Source organism: Solanum lycopersicum, chromosome 2 (assembly GCF_036512215.1).
Source record: "Solanum lycopersicum chromosome 2, SLM_r2.1".
NCBI lineage: Eukaryota > Viridiplantae > Streptophyta > Magnoliopsida > Solanales > Solanaceae > Solanum > Solanum lycopersicum.
In genome coordinates, this window is record NC_090801.1 from 16,940,164 (window position 1) to 16,954,954 (window position 14,791).

General features: G+C 40.4%; 1 protein-coding gene across 1 annotated transcript; it reads left to right on the forward strand.

Moving 5' to 3' along the window:
* Positions 1-13,095: 13,095 nt before the first annotated feature.
* Positions 13,096-13,803, forward strand: LOC138342271 (uncharacterized). The gene has a single exon (XM_069294623.1). It carries the CDS (start codon positions 13,096-13,098, stop codon positions 13,801-13,803), a length of 708 nt encoding a protein of 235 aa, XP_069150724.1.
* The last annotated feature ends 988 nt before the right edge of the window (positions 13,804-14,791 follow it).

The following is a 14,791-nucleotide window of genomic DNA, read 5'->3' on the forward strand; positions in this document are numbered from 1 at the left end:
GTCGTGAAAACAAAGCTCCTCCTTAAGATTATCCAGTCCCTCCACCTGAAGAAGTGTCTATGCGTGATCAAGTTCCGGTGGCATGACCTCTCAAGATAATGCCGTCACCTCTTAAGTCCAAGCTATGACGGCCCAAGTGAATAGGGAAGTTGGAACCCGTGTGCCTAAACAATAGTATATCATTTGAGAGATTTTACTAGGATGAATCCACCAAGGTTCTTCAGTTCAAAAGCTGATGAAAGACTCTTAAGACTTCTTTGATGAGGTCTATCAGATCCTATTTTCTATGAGTGTGACTCCGCAAGAGTAGGCCTAGTTGGGGTCCTATCAACTCAAAGATGTGTCCCAAGTTTGGTACAAAAAATGGAGGAATAATAGGGTACTAAGAGGTGGTCCGGTGACTTTGGAGATCTTCAACAGAGTTTCATTGATCGGTTCCTTCCTAGAGACTTAAGGGAAGCTAAGGTGGAAAAATTCATGTACCTTCGTCAAGGACGTATCAGTGTACTTGAATACTCCTTTAAGTTTACTAAGTTATTCATGTATGCTCCATCCTTGGTTGCTAACCCAAGGGATGAGATGAGTCATTTTCTGATGGTAGTGTCTGTTGACTTGGTGAAATAATGTCATTCGGCTATGATACATGGTATTATGAATATCTCTTCTCTCATGGTTCATGCTAAATACGTGGAAGAGAATAGGTTATGAAGGATGAATATAGATGCCAAGAGGGTCTGGTCTTATGATGATGGTTCATCAAACGGGAGGTTCGAAATTCAAGACAAGCCTAGATTCAAGAAGAGGTTCTCCAATCAAGTGCCTTCTCAATTTCCCAATGCTCCTGATGAAAGGATGTCTAGCCCTAAGTGTCATAAGGCAAGAGTTACTATTTAACCAAAGAATAAAAAAACTTGTTGAAAGTATGGTAAGAAGCATTTTTGTTAGTGCCTTGTTGGGACAGACAATTGCTTTGGGTGTGACAAGACTGGCCACAAGGTTAGGGATTGCCCTAATTTAAAGGATCAAGACAAAGGGAGTGGGGAACTTGAAGATGGTGGTTGTAATGTTGATGCTCCAAAGAAGAATTTCTTTTACTCTCTTCGCTAAAGGGGTGAAAAAGAGAGTTCTCCTGATATGGTGGCCGGTATGCTACAAGTTTTCTTTATTGATATTTATGTTTTACATGATTCGGGTGATACCCTATATTTTTTTACTCTTTTGGTATCTAGAAATTTTGATATTTTTCCAAATATCTTGAATGAACCTTTTATGGTGCCCAAACCGGTGTGTGAGTCGGTGGTTGTAAAGAGGGTATATAGGAATTTCCCTATAATGTTGTGCAATTGAGTTGCTCATTCTGAATAAATCGAACTTGATATGGTAGATTTTGAGGTCATTTTGGGGATATATTGGTTGCATGATTGATTTTCTTCAATTGATTTTAGAACAAGAATTGTAAATTTCAATATTCCGAATGAACCCGTCATAGAGTGCAATGGTTGAAATTCTATTCCAAAAGGTCGTATCATTTCTTGTGTAAAGTCTTGTAAAATTATATCAAAAGGCTGTTTATTCTACATTGTAAGAGTCAAAGAGTTAGACTCCGAAAATCCTCCCATTGAGTTAGTCCCCGTAGTGAGGGAATTTTTTATGGTCTTCCCTAATGATTTTCCCGGAATCCATCAGAAGGAGAAATTGATTTTGATATTGGCTTGATACCATATACAATTCTATTTAAACTCCTCGTTATCAGATGTCTCCGTCCGAATTGAAAGAGTTGAAGGCTCAACTCTGAGATTTACTAGATAAAGGCTTCATTAGACCTAGTATTTCTCCATGGGGTACTCCGATATTTTTTTTGAAGAAGAAAGATGGGTCCCTTAGATGTGCATTGATTATCACTAACTCTATAAAGTCAGTATTAACAACAAGTATCCTTCCCTCAAATAGACGACTTGGTTGATCAACTCCAAGGGGCAAGCTAATTTTCTAAGATTGACTTGACATCGGAGTATCGCAAACTTAGGGTGAGACATGAGGATATACCAAACACAGCATTCTGAATTAGATATGGTCATTATGAGTTTCTAATAATGTCCTTTTGTCTAACTAATGCCCCGACGGAGTTTATGGACCTCATAAATAGGGATTTTTGAAGTTGCCAAGATTCATTTATCATTGTCTTCATTAATGACATCTTGGGATATTCAAAAAATGAGGGTGAACGCATGGACCATTTTAGAGTAGTGTTATAATTTCACAAGGAAAACCAAATATTTGACGAGTAGAGAAAATGTGATTTTTGGTTGAGGTCGGTGCGTTTCATGGTCATATCATTTCTAGTGAGGGAATTGAGGTTGATCCAAGAAAAACCGAGGTGGTCAAGAATTGGCCTAGACCATTGACTCTTACCGACATTAGAAGCTTCTTGGATGTAACGGGATATTATAAGAGGTTTGTGAATGGTTTTGCGTCCGTTGCTTGTCCTTTGACTACTTTGACTCAAAAGACTGTTAAATTTGAGTGGTCAGAGGCATGTGAAAGAAGCTTCCAAATCTTGCAAGATTGGATTACCTCCGCTTCAATGTTGACTTTATCGGAGGGTACTAAGGGCATCTTCGTATATTGTGATGCATCTCATGTTGTCTTAGGGTGTGTCCTAATGCATCTTCGGAAATTACTAGTCTATTCTTCTAGACAACATAAGGTGAATGAGAAGAATTATCCAACTCATGATTATGACTTACGGATTGTGGTATTTGCCATAAAAATATGGAGGCATTACTTGTATGGTGTTCATGTTAATGTGTATATCGACCATAAGAGTCTTCAATATGTGTTTACTCAAAAGGATTTAAATCTCCGACAAAGAAGATGGTTTGAATTGTTGAAATATTACAACATGAGTTTTCTCTATAACACCAACAAAGCCAATCTGGTTGCGGATGCTCTAAGTTGTATTACCCTGGTAGTGTGTCTCATGTTGAAGAAGTCAAGAAAGACCTAGTGAAATATGTTCATAGGTTTGATCGTTGGGTGTTCGAATAAAAGATTCTCCAAATGGTGAATTTAATGGTCCATCATAACTCTAAATCGTCTTTGGTGGTTGAGGTGAAGTCAAAGAAAAACCTTGATCAATCATTGATGGATTTTAAGGAATCGGTTCTTGGTAAGACCAATAAGTCATTCTCTATGGGGGGAGGATGGTGTCTTCGGGTATCAAGGAAGGTAGTGTATGCCCAATGTTAAAGAGTTGAGTATCTAGATTCTATGGAAATCCCATGGATCCCATTAGTCAATTCATACGGGCATTAAAAAGATATATCATGATCTTAGAGAAGTACTTTTGTATGATGTCTTGAAAAGAGACAGTGAAAATTGTTGCAAAATGTACAAATTGACAACATATGAAAGTCGAGCACCAAGAGCCGAATAACTTTATCCAAGAAATACAAGTTCCCACTTGGAACTGAGAAGAAATTAATATGGACTTCGTAGTGGATTTGACATAGACTAGAAGGCAAAATGACTCTATATGGGTGGTGGTGGATAGATTGCCAAAGTACGCTTATTTTATTCCCGTCAAGTCCACTCACTCTGCGGAGGATTATACAAAGATTGTTCATAGATGAGATTGTGTTTCTTCATGGTGTTTTGTTATCCCTCATATCGAATAGGGGTGCAAAATTCACACCTAGATTTTGGAGGTCGTTCAAAAAGTGTTGGGTACTCAAGTGAAATTATGCACCGCTATTCATCCCCAAATGGATGGTGAAGCAAAGCACAATATTCAAACTCTTGATGATATGCTTAGAGCTTGTGTATTTGATTTCAAGGAAATTTGGAATGAACACTTTCCTTTGGTTGAGTTCTCTTATAACAATAGTTATCATTCAACTATATCCATGTCTCCTTTTGAGGCCTTTTATTATTAGGAGATGTAGATCCCCGATTGGATGGTTTGAAGTGGGTGAATCTTAACTTTTGAGTACTGAATAGATCTATATGACTTTGAAGAATGTTCATATCATAAGGAACTGCTTGAAAACAGCCTATATCCGACAAACGTCTTATGCTGACAATAAGAGAAGATAGTTAGAGTTTGAAGAAGGTGATAAAGTGTATATGAATTTTCACCCATGAAAAGGGTTATGAAATTTGGTAATAAATATTCCCTCGAGTCAATTGAGGACATACTTCAACTTTGCTTGAACGACTCTAGAATCCAAGCTTCCCTTCACGATCCTTCTCACCTTTCACCAACACCTTTAGATATAACAAAATTGATGGAATTAGTACAAACACTTGTACTAAGTATCGTGTATTGCATAAAATCATGAAAAACGGACATTTATTAGAAACATGCTCTTTTTTATTAAAACATCATATCATAATCATAAGAATAGAAACACATAAGAAATCACTTAATAAATTTATCACATTTGTATGAACATTACAGTGAAACCATGCCACTTTACAGTGACTCAATTCACTGTTACAGTGAACTCATTCACTGTTCCAGTGAAGTTCTTTTACTTCACCTTCGACGCTTCCTAGCATGAAATCTTCCCACTAAAAGTTATCTAGAGACTCACTTAAGTAAGACAAAGAGATACCTCTCATACACCCTCTCTAGGCACACCTAAATGATCCTTAAGACCACCTATAATGAGATACACACTAAGCACATTAAAATGAGATCCTCCTACCAAAGGTGATTCTAAGTTTCACTTGAGTGTGTTGTGAAGCAACCACCCATACAATCCCTTTCACACATACTTAATATATCATTTAGACTACCTAAGATAGAATCATTCTCACCTTAATACAACATCATGCATAATATGACACTCTCCTCCCAAAGGTTATTAAAAGACTTGCTTAAGTAAATCAAGAAGATAAAGTCCATGATTGACCTCTTCAAAATTACCTAAATAATACTTAAGACTACCTAAGGCTTACATAATGTCTACATAATCAACCATCTTCCCTAACTAGAGTCATTCTTAAGACTTATCTAGGTAAAATACGAAGTGACCATATGTCCCCTTCACACCTTAACTAGACAACCCTTAACTACTCTAGGTAAGTACTTATTCATTTAACATACTTTATTAACTTAAGTCATTACAGTCATTAGTTCATTGAAGATACATTTATCACATAAAGGACATTCAAGTAATGGTCTTGGAGAAGACCTAGGGACTCTCACTAACATCTTCAATACCTATTGTTCAATGTCTAGATAGTGTCTCATACCACCATCTAAACTTCATAGAACTTCTCTAATTCCAATAGGTATACCATATGATGAGAATAAGCAATAACCGACATAGTCCATGATAGTTAAACATGGAATCCAAAGTTCTAACATACTCCAGTGAGGGTGTTCAACTTGCATAGGGTAGAACTAGGATGCATCCCATGTAGGCACATGATTAAGGAATATGAAGGGCTTTTATCAGCTTATAGCTCTAGCATCCACCTTTGCCTGCACCTAAAAGTTTAGAGTTGTATAGGGTTAGTACACACATGTACTAAGTACGGGTACATGAAAGCACACACCAAGGACATGCATGAATAAGAAATGTTCTTTCCTAGAAACATGATAATAGCAGGTCAAGTCAGTGGACTTGCAAAATTGAGATTAGGAAAGTGAGTGAACTTTCCAAATTTCGATTAGGAAAGTTTATGATCTTTCCAAATTTGGATTAGGAAAGTTATTCCATGAGAGTAACATGCACCATCATACTTAACATTTTGCACACAGCACACAACAGCGTACACACAGCACATATCATAATTCATATAACACATAATGTGGTTCATATGATTTATTCGTATCCCATGAGACCTTGGAATAATGGACATGACATTAAGACTTCCCAAAATGAGGTCTCAACATATGGGACCTCAACTAGGGAGTCTACTTTAGAAAACATAGATTCTGCTTCTTTCATTCATACGCACTTCATTTCATTTCATTCATGGGCCAGTGTAAACACCATCTATACCTAGGATGTAGTTTAAGACTTTCATCGGGTTCGTTGTGCAATGGCCAAGAATGACCTGATGTCATTACTTGAGTCTAACGTACCTCTTGATTATCCTATCCTAACACCTTTGGCATCATTCATTTCATTATGTGCATAATTTTAGGTTGGCATCGTTCATTCATTGGGAACTTTAACTTTAACCGACATAGATCATGTGAGCATCTTGAAATCCAGTGTCATGAAACCCCACATCGAAAAGAGGTGGAATCACCGGCCAAAGTGACCTAAAGCTGTTATGCCTCTTATTATTTTTTTTACGTAGTGCGCGTCATGATCTAGTAGACGTAAGTCCGTGGAATGACATTATATTTTAAGTTCCAAGTTATTAAAGAAATATTAGGCAAGGATGTTAATTCCAAATGTGATATTAAGTATGATTTGGCTAATGTAAGTGTCATTAACTTTAAGTGAGGGATTAGTTAGTGGCTAATTTGGATTAATTTAATCCAGTGGGCTCCACCACTCATAATTGGTGCCTGATTAGGATTAATTTAATCCAGTGGGCCCCACCACTCAAGGCAAAAATTTAAAAGGGATCAAATTGTGAGCTGGCCTTAGTGGACAGGTGTAGAGGGGGGCTGCCTCCACTTCATACTATTAAATGAGGTGGAGAAATCCACTCCATGCTAAATAAAGTGGTGAAATGCATTGCTGCATATCATCTTCTTCTTCACCACTTGTCTTAGGAAGCCATGGAAATGGAGAAACCAACCCTGCAACTCTTGGCCAGCAGCTGCAAATAATTTGGTTAGTAATCTCCTTGTTTGGTGTGTTAATTCTTTAGAATACCTTTGTTAATTATCCATTAATTTTAAGAAGGGGGCGTGACCAGTAGCTTAGGAAGTTTGTTTTAGTTATTGAATGTACTAAGTATGAACGGAAACCATAATCGGGTTATTAGTGGTGTCGTGTTGGTGCTTGGGTTGTTTTGATTAAAGCAACTGCAGGAAAATTCTATTTTGGCATTATGTATATGTTAAATGTGATTATGAGTATATACTCCAAAGGATGAATACGATAAGGTAGATGTGTTGTGAATTATAAAACGAGTTATCTCTAGGTGTGTCGTTGCTTCGCTGCTATGGTTGCCGAGACGGGACTATTTTAGGGATAGGGCTGTTTAATATGATTTGTTGGGTTATATGTGTTATTAGTATTGTTGTGGATAATTTGGATTGTTGTCGGATTGGGACGAAGTAAGGAAAATAGGGGAAGTGCTGCTGAATTTTCGTTAGATTATTATCTAGCTTACAAGAAAGTAAAGCGCGATGTTTATTTAATTGCGGCATGATTGTTGCTTGTTATAGATTAATATCTTGAGCAGTAAATATTGGACGTGCGGCTTGATTATACGGTATGTAACGATGTTCCTTCTTTCTTTGTTTGGCATGACTTTTAAATAAGTGAATTAACAGACAGGTTTGATACTTACCTCTAGAGCGTCTAGGTGACGTATATTCTTGCTTCCACAATTATTCCTCTATATATCAGCTATGTCTAAGGCTATGATGATTTCTCATATCCAATGTAGTGCTTCTTAGAGTCATTGAGATTTTCAATTTCCATATCATATTAAAGGTTCATAATCTTGATAAAACATTAATCTTTGGTAATACTCCTTGCTGGTTCACGTTGATTGTTCTATTGAGCTATAAGAAATGATTTTACTTGCATATGGTTGCTCATAATACTCTGCTCGTGCATAGAGTCATTTATCATTTCACCGAGTCCCGGGCTGGGTAATGTTCGTGCGGAGTTTCTTGCATATATCACCGAGTTCCTCATTAGAGGGCTGGGTATGTATATTATATATATGATTGGTGATGAGGATGGTTATGATGATGATGATGACGGAGATGACATGATGATTATTTTGCCGAGCCCCTTACTAGGGAAGCTGGGCACCTTATATGTTAAAGATATGCATGATTTTCACTTAAAAGGGTACATGTGTAGCGATATTTTGTTTCGACTTGCCATATTGGTATCTTGTCATCTTTACCTTATGCTTTACTTACTCAGTACATTGTCCGTACTGACCCCCTTTCCTCGGGGGGCTGCGTTTCATGCCCGCAGGTGTAGACGCACAATTCGGTGATCCTCCCACCTAGGATATCTACTCTGCTGATTGGGAGAGCTCCACTGTTCCAGAGCCCAGTCGTTTTGGTACATAACTTTTTGTGTAGTCTTTTGCTCGTCTATGGGTATGGCGGAGCCCTATCGCGTCGAGTTTCACTACTGTACTCTTAGAGGTCTTTGGACATTATGTGGGTTGTATATATATGTTTTGGATAATGGTCTGGACATGGTTTGTTTGGGATTTCCGCTTGTACAGGGGCAGCCTTGTCGGTTGCGTACATCATTGTGTATTGTGTAGTGGCAGCCTTGTCGGCCTACTTATGTTATTATGCTTTGGATAGTGGCGGCCTTTTCGGCTCGCGTATGTTGTTACGGTTGAATGGTTATGACTCCATATGAAACAGGTCCTCTTTATATATATATGACGTTGGGGTTGACTTGATTTGATTAAATTAATATTGTCTTAGTTTCAGTTGGTTATACTTAGCAGGTTTGTATGTGGGTGTCCAAAACGGGCACTAGTCACGGACCATCGGGTTGGGTCGTGACAAAGAGTGGTATCAGAGCAGTTCTTCCTAGGAAGTGTCTACAGACCGTGTCTAGTAGAGTCTTGTTTATCGGTGTGTTGTGCACCACATCTATAAACAGGAAGCTACATGACATTTAGGATGTCATCCTTTCTTCTTATTCTAGATCGTGCGATAGAGCTATATTAACAGGATAATCCCTCTCCAACGAATCCGTGTGTTTTCAGCTATGCCTCCAAAGAAAGCGACAGCCGACCAAAAGGGAAAATTGGTAGAAGAAGGTACTAGTCAGACCCAGAGAGTTACTAGGGCCCGTGTCCAGTCTATGCCTTGTATTATGCTCCAGTCGGAGAGCTCTGCTACACCGCCACCGCCAGAGGATCTTAGAACAGCAGCAACCCCAGTTCGGGGGACATCACCAGCCTCCGAGGCCCCAACACCTGAACCTCCAGCTCCTCAGTCAGGGGCGGAGGATAGGGCCATGAGAGATGCGGTTCAATTGTTGACTAGATTAGTGGCAGCTCAGGCTCGCAGGCATGGACTAGGAGTTGATCATGCGGACAGATCTGACATCTTAAGGGCTCGTGACTTCTTAAGTTGTAATCCTCCAGAGTTCTTTGGGTCAAGGCCCCAGGATGATCCGCAAGAGTTTATTCGTCAGATGCAGCGTACATTGAGGATAATCAAGGCTTCGGAGACCGAGTCTGTTGAGTTGGCTACGTACGTTTGCGGGGTGTAGCTATTAATTGGTATGAGTCTTGGGAGTTATCTAGGGGTGAGGGTGCTCCTCTAACGGTATGGGATGAATTTGTGGAGGCTTTCCAGGGTCACTTCCTGCCTCCATAGATGAAGCGAGCTAGAGTCGATAGATTCTTGCATTTGAAGCAAAATGGCAGAAGCGTTCGAGAGTATAGCCTCGAGTTTGATTCATTGGCTAGGCATGCGCCTACTATTGTGGTTGATATGGCAGACAGGGTACATCGTTATGTGATGGGATTGGATCGTTATCTGATTGACGGTTGTATGGCAGTGACTCTTCAGCCAGGTATGGACATTGCTTGGGTGAAGGCATATGCACAGGGGGTAGAGGATCGGCACCGGGGACGTCAGCCAGATAGAGATTATAATAGAGGCCAACATAAGAGGGCTAGATCAGCAGGTTATCCTGACGAGTTTCGAAGCGGGCAGTCTCAGCAGCATGTTAGATTTTCTGCCCAGCCAGCACAGAGTGCACCCCCACGTTTCATGGGTAGGGGGTTCAATCGTATGGGATATTCGGAAGCTGTTCAGAGCTCTAGGGCGTCAGGGTCACAGATGGGCAGGGGTTTGAGCCAGTCGAGGCAACCTTTTCCTCGGTGTTCTCGCTGTGGTAGGTCCCATCCTAGGGAATGTCGTTGGGATATAGGTGCGTGTTTTTCTTGCGGCCGTCAGGGCCATACTATGAAGGAGTGTCACCTTAGAGGTAGTGCAGGTGGTATGGCACAGACTACAGGGTCCGTTGCTGGTTCATCTTCTTCTGTGGCTATGCGCCCTACGGGGCAGGGTATTCAGGTGCCAGCAGGCCGTGGTAGAGGACGTGGTGGAGCTTCCAGTTCTAGCGGTCCCTCGAATCGTATATATGCTTTGACTAATAGGCAGGATCAGGAGGAGTCACCTAATGTGATCACAGGTATATTATCACTATTCTCCCGAAGTGTGTATGCATTGATAGACCCAGGTTCCACCTTATCATTTAAATCACCCTTTGTTGCTAGTAGGATCAGAATAGAGTCTGAGTTGATAGAACCATTTGAGGTAGCTACACCTGTAGGAGATTTTGTCATAGCTACGCGAGTATATAAGAATTGTTCAGTAGTTATATATAGTCATCGTACCGTACCAGATCTAATAGAGTTAAATATGATTGGGTTTGATATTATCATGGGCATGGATTGGTTGGTTGCTTGTTATGCTAATGTTGATTGCAGAGGAAAGATAGTTCGATTTCAATTTCCAGGGGAACCGATTATAGAGTGGAAGGGGAGTACAGTATCATCAAAAGGTAAGTTCATTTCATACCTTAATGCCGGGAAGATGGTTAAAAAGGCTATATTTACCATCTGATTCGGGTGCATGACATAAAGGCAGAGGCACCGACTTTTCAATCAGTCCCGGTAGTTAATGAATTTCCCGATGTATTCCCCGAGGAACATCCGGGCCTTTCTCCAGAACGAGAGATAGAGTTTACTATAGATGTACTGCCAGATACCAAGCCTATATCTATACCTCCTTATAGAATGGCAACTGCGGAGTTGAAAGAATTGAAAGAGCAATTGAGGGATTTGCTAGAAAAGGTCTTCATCAGGCCTAATAAGTCACCTTGGGGAGCACCGGTACTGTTTGTGAGGAATAAGGATGGGTCGCTGCGGATGTGTATTGATTATAGGCAGCTGAACAAAGTAACAATAAAGAACAGGTATCCCCTCCCAAGGATTGACGATCTATTTGACCAGTTGCAGGGTGCAAAGTGTTTTTCAAAGATAGACTTGCGGTCAGGTTATCATCAGGTGCGGGTAAGGGAGGCAGATATTCCAAAGATGGCATTCCAGACCCGATACGGGCATTATGAGTTTAGAGTGCTGTCTTTTGGGCTGACTAATGCTCCAGCGGTGTTTATGGATTTAATGAATCGAGTATTTAAACCATTCCTTGATATGTTTGTTATTGTATTTATAGACGATATTCTGGTCTATTCACGTTCAGAAGAGGAGCATGCAAACCATTTAAGGACGGTACTTAGGGTGCTTCAGCACCAAAAGTTGTATGCTAAATTTTCTAAGTGCGAGTTCTGGTTGACTTCAGTGGCATTCTTGGGGCATATTATTGGAGCTGATGGTATTCGGGTAGACACGCATAAGATTGAGGCGGTAAAGACTTGGCCCAAACCTACGACACCTACTGAGGTACGCAGCTTTTTGGGATTAGCAGGATATTACAGGAGATTCGTAGAAAAGTTTGCCTCAATTTCAGCGCCTTTGACAAAGCTAACTCAAAAGGCAGCCAAGTTACAGTGGACTGATGCTTGTGAGCGAAGCTTCCAGCTATTCAAAGACAAATTGACTACAGCTCCAGTCCTAACTCTTCCGGAGGGACCAGACGGCTATGTTATTTATTGTGATGCTTCGGGTGTTGGGATAGGATGTGTATTGATGCAGCATGGCAAAGTTATAGCCTATTCCTCCCGATAGCTTAGGAAGCATGAAAAGAACTATCCAACTCACGATCTGGAGTTAGCGGTCGTGGTTCATGCCTTGAAGATATGGAGGCATTATTTATATGGTGTCCATGTGGACATCTATATAGATCATAAGAGTCTCCAATATATCTTTAAACAGAAGGTGCTAAACTTACGACAGAGGCGGTGGTTAGAGTTGCTAAAGGATTATGATGTTGATATTTTATATCATCCAGGGAAAGCAAAAGTTGTAGCAGATGCTCTTAGACGTAAGTCCATGGGTAGCTTGACAGATGTACAACCAGAAAGGAGGGATATGGTTCGGGAGATTCAGCGGCTATCCAGCCTTGGAGTTCGTCTGGCTAATTCAGAAGATAGTGGAGTTTCTATTCGAGAGGTTGCTGAGTCCTCAATCATAGATGAGGTAAAGAGACACCAATACAAGGACCCTATTTTGGCACAGTATAGAGATGCAGCTCTTCAAAAGGAAAAGACCCCATTTAAGGTTACACCTGACAGAGTGTTACGATATGAAGGCAGATTGTGTGTACCCGATATTGCGGGGCTACGACGGCAGGTTATGGGAGAGGCACACTCTGCCCGTTATTCAATTCACCCAGGGTCAACAAAAATGTATCATGACCTCAGATGCTTATATTGGTGGGATGGCATGAAAAAGGACATAGCGGAGTTTGTTGCTCAGTGCCTGAATTGTCAACAAATCAAGATCAAACATCAAAAGCCTGGTAGATTATTACAGGAGATAGAAATCCCGACTTGGAAATGGGATATGATTAATATGGACTTCATTACAGGCTTACCTCGCACTCAACGGAAGTATGACTCTATATGGGTTATTGTAGATAGGCTGACGAAATCGGCCCATATTCTTCCAGTCAGGACTACTTATTCGGCTGAAGATTATGCGAGGTTATATGTTAGGGAGATAGTAAGACTTCATGGGGTTCCCACATCCATTATATCAGACAGAGGAGATCAATTTACAACCAACTTTTGGAGATCGTTTCATAAGGGATTGGGGACACAGGTGAACCTTAGCACAACATTTCACCCTCAGACTGATGGGCAGGCTGAGCGTACTATTCAGACACTAGAAGATATGCTGTGAGCCTGTATTATTGACTTCAAAGGTAGCTGGGATGACCACTTGCCACTCATTGAGTTTGCCTATAACAATAGCTACCATTCTAGTATCCAGATGGCACCGTACGAGGCCTTATATGGGAGGAAGGGCATATCACCCATTGGTTGGTTTGATGTTGGCGAGACTAAGTTAATAGGCCCGGATGTGATTCAGCAAGCTGTTGACAAGGTGAAGCTTATTCAAGAAAGATTATTAGCGGCCCAGAGTCGACAGAAGTCATATGTAGATAATCAGCGTCGAGATTTGGAGTTTCATATTGGTGACTGGGTATTCCTGAAGGTATCATCCATGAGGTTTGTGATGAGATTCGGCAGGAAGGGGAAGCTCAGTCCGAGATACATTGGGCCTTATCAGATTGTTCGTAGGATAGGCAAGGTTGCCTATGAGTTGGATCTACCATCTGATTTGGAGGCAGTACATCCAGTCTTCCATGTATCGATGCTACGTAAATGTATTGGTGATCCTTCTAGAGTATTCCCCGTAGATGATGTTCAGGTAATAGAGGAGTTGTCATATAAAGAGAAACCCGTAGCTATACTTGATCGTCAGGTTAGAAGGTTACGTACTAAGGATGTGGCTTCCGTCAAAGTGTTGTGGCAAAATAAAAATAGGGAGGAGATGACTTGGGAAGCGGAAGACGAAATGAAGAATAAGTATCCTTACTTGTTCCCCGTACCTGCAGATAATTCAATTCCTAGCTTGACTATATTGATAGATAAACGAGATTATGTAGTAAGTTGTGACTCTGTGAGGCATCTGTAAGTTACGGAATGCAGGTTGATAGGTATAACTGTTAGAGAGACCTCGCTGGAATTTGTTTTTGTAAGAGGCTAACTTAACATTCGAGGACGAATGTTCCTAAGGGGGGAAGGATGTTATGCCTCGTATTTTTTATAAGTAGTGCGCGTCATGATCTAGTAGACGTAAGTCCGCGGAATGAGATTTTATTTTAAGTACCAAGTTATTAAAGAAATATTAGGCAAGGATGTTAATTCCAAATATGATATTAAGTATGTTTTGGCTAATGTAAGTGCCATTAACTTTAAGTGGGGGATTAGTTAGTGGCTGATTTGGATTAATTTAATCTAGTGGGCCCCACCACTCATAATTGGTGGCTGATTAGGATTAATTTAATCCAGTGGGCCTCACCACTCAAGGCAAAAATTTAAAAGGGATCAGATTGTGAGCTGGCCTTAGTGGACAGGTGTAGAGGGGGGCTACCTCCACTTCATACTATTAAATGAGGTGGAGAAATCCACTCCATGCTAAATAAAGTGCTGAAATGCATTGCTGCATATCATCTTCTTCTTCACCACTTGTCTTAGGCAGCCATGGAAATGGAGAAACCAACCCTGCAACTCTTGGCCAGCAGCTGCAAATAATTTGGTTAGTAATCTCCTTGTTTGGTGTGTTAATTCTTTAGAATACCTTTGTTAATTATCCATTAATTTTAAGAAGGGGGCGTGACCAGTAGCTTAGGAAGTTTGTTTTAGTTATTGAATGTGCTAAGTATGAACGGAAACCATAATCGGGTTATTAGTGGTGTCGTGTTGGTGGTTGGGCCATTTTGATTAAAGCAAACTGTGGAAAAATTCTGTTTTGGCATTATGTATATGTTAAATGTGGTTATGAGTATATACTCCAAAGGATGAATACGATAAGGTAGATGTGTTGCGAATTATAAAACGAGTTATCGCTCGGTGTGTCGTTGCTTCGCTGCTATGGTTGCCGAGATGGAACTATTTTGGGG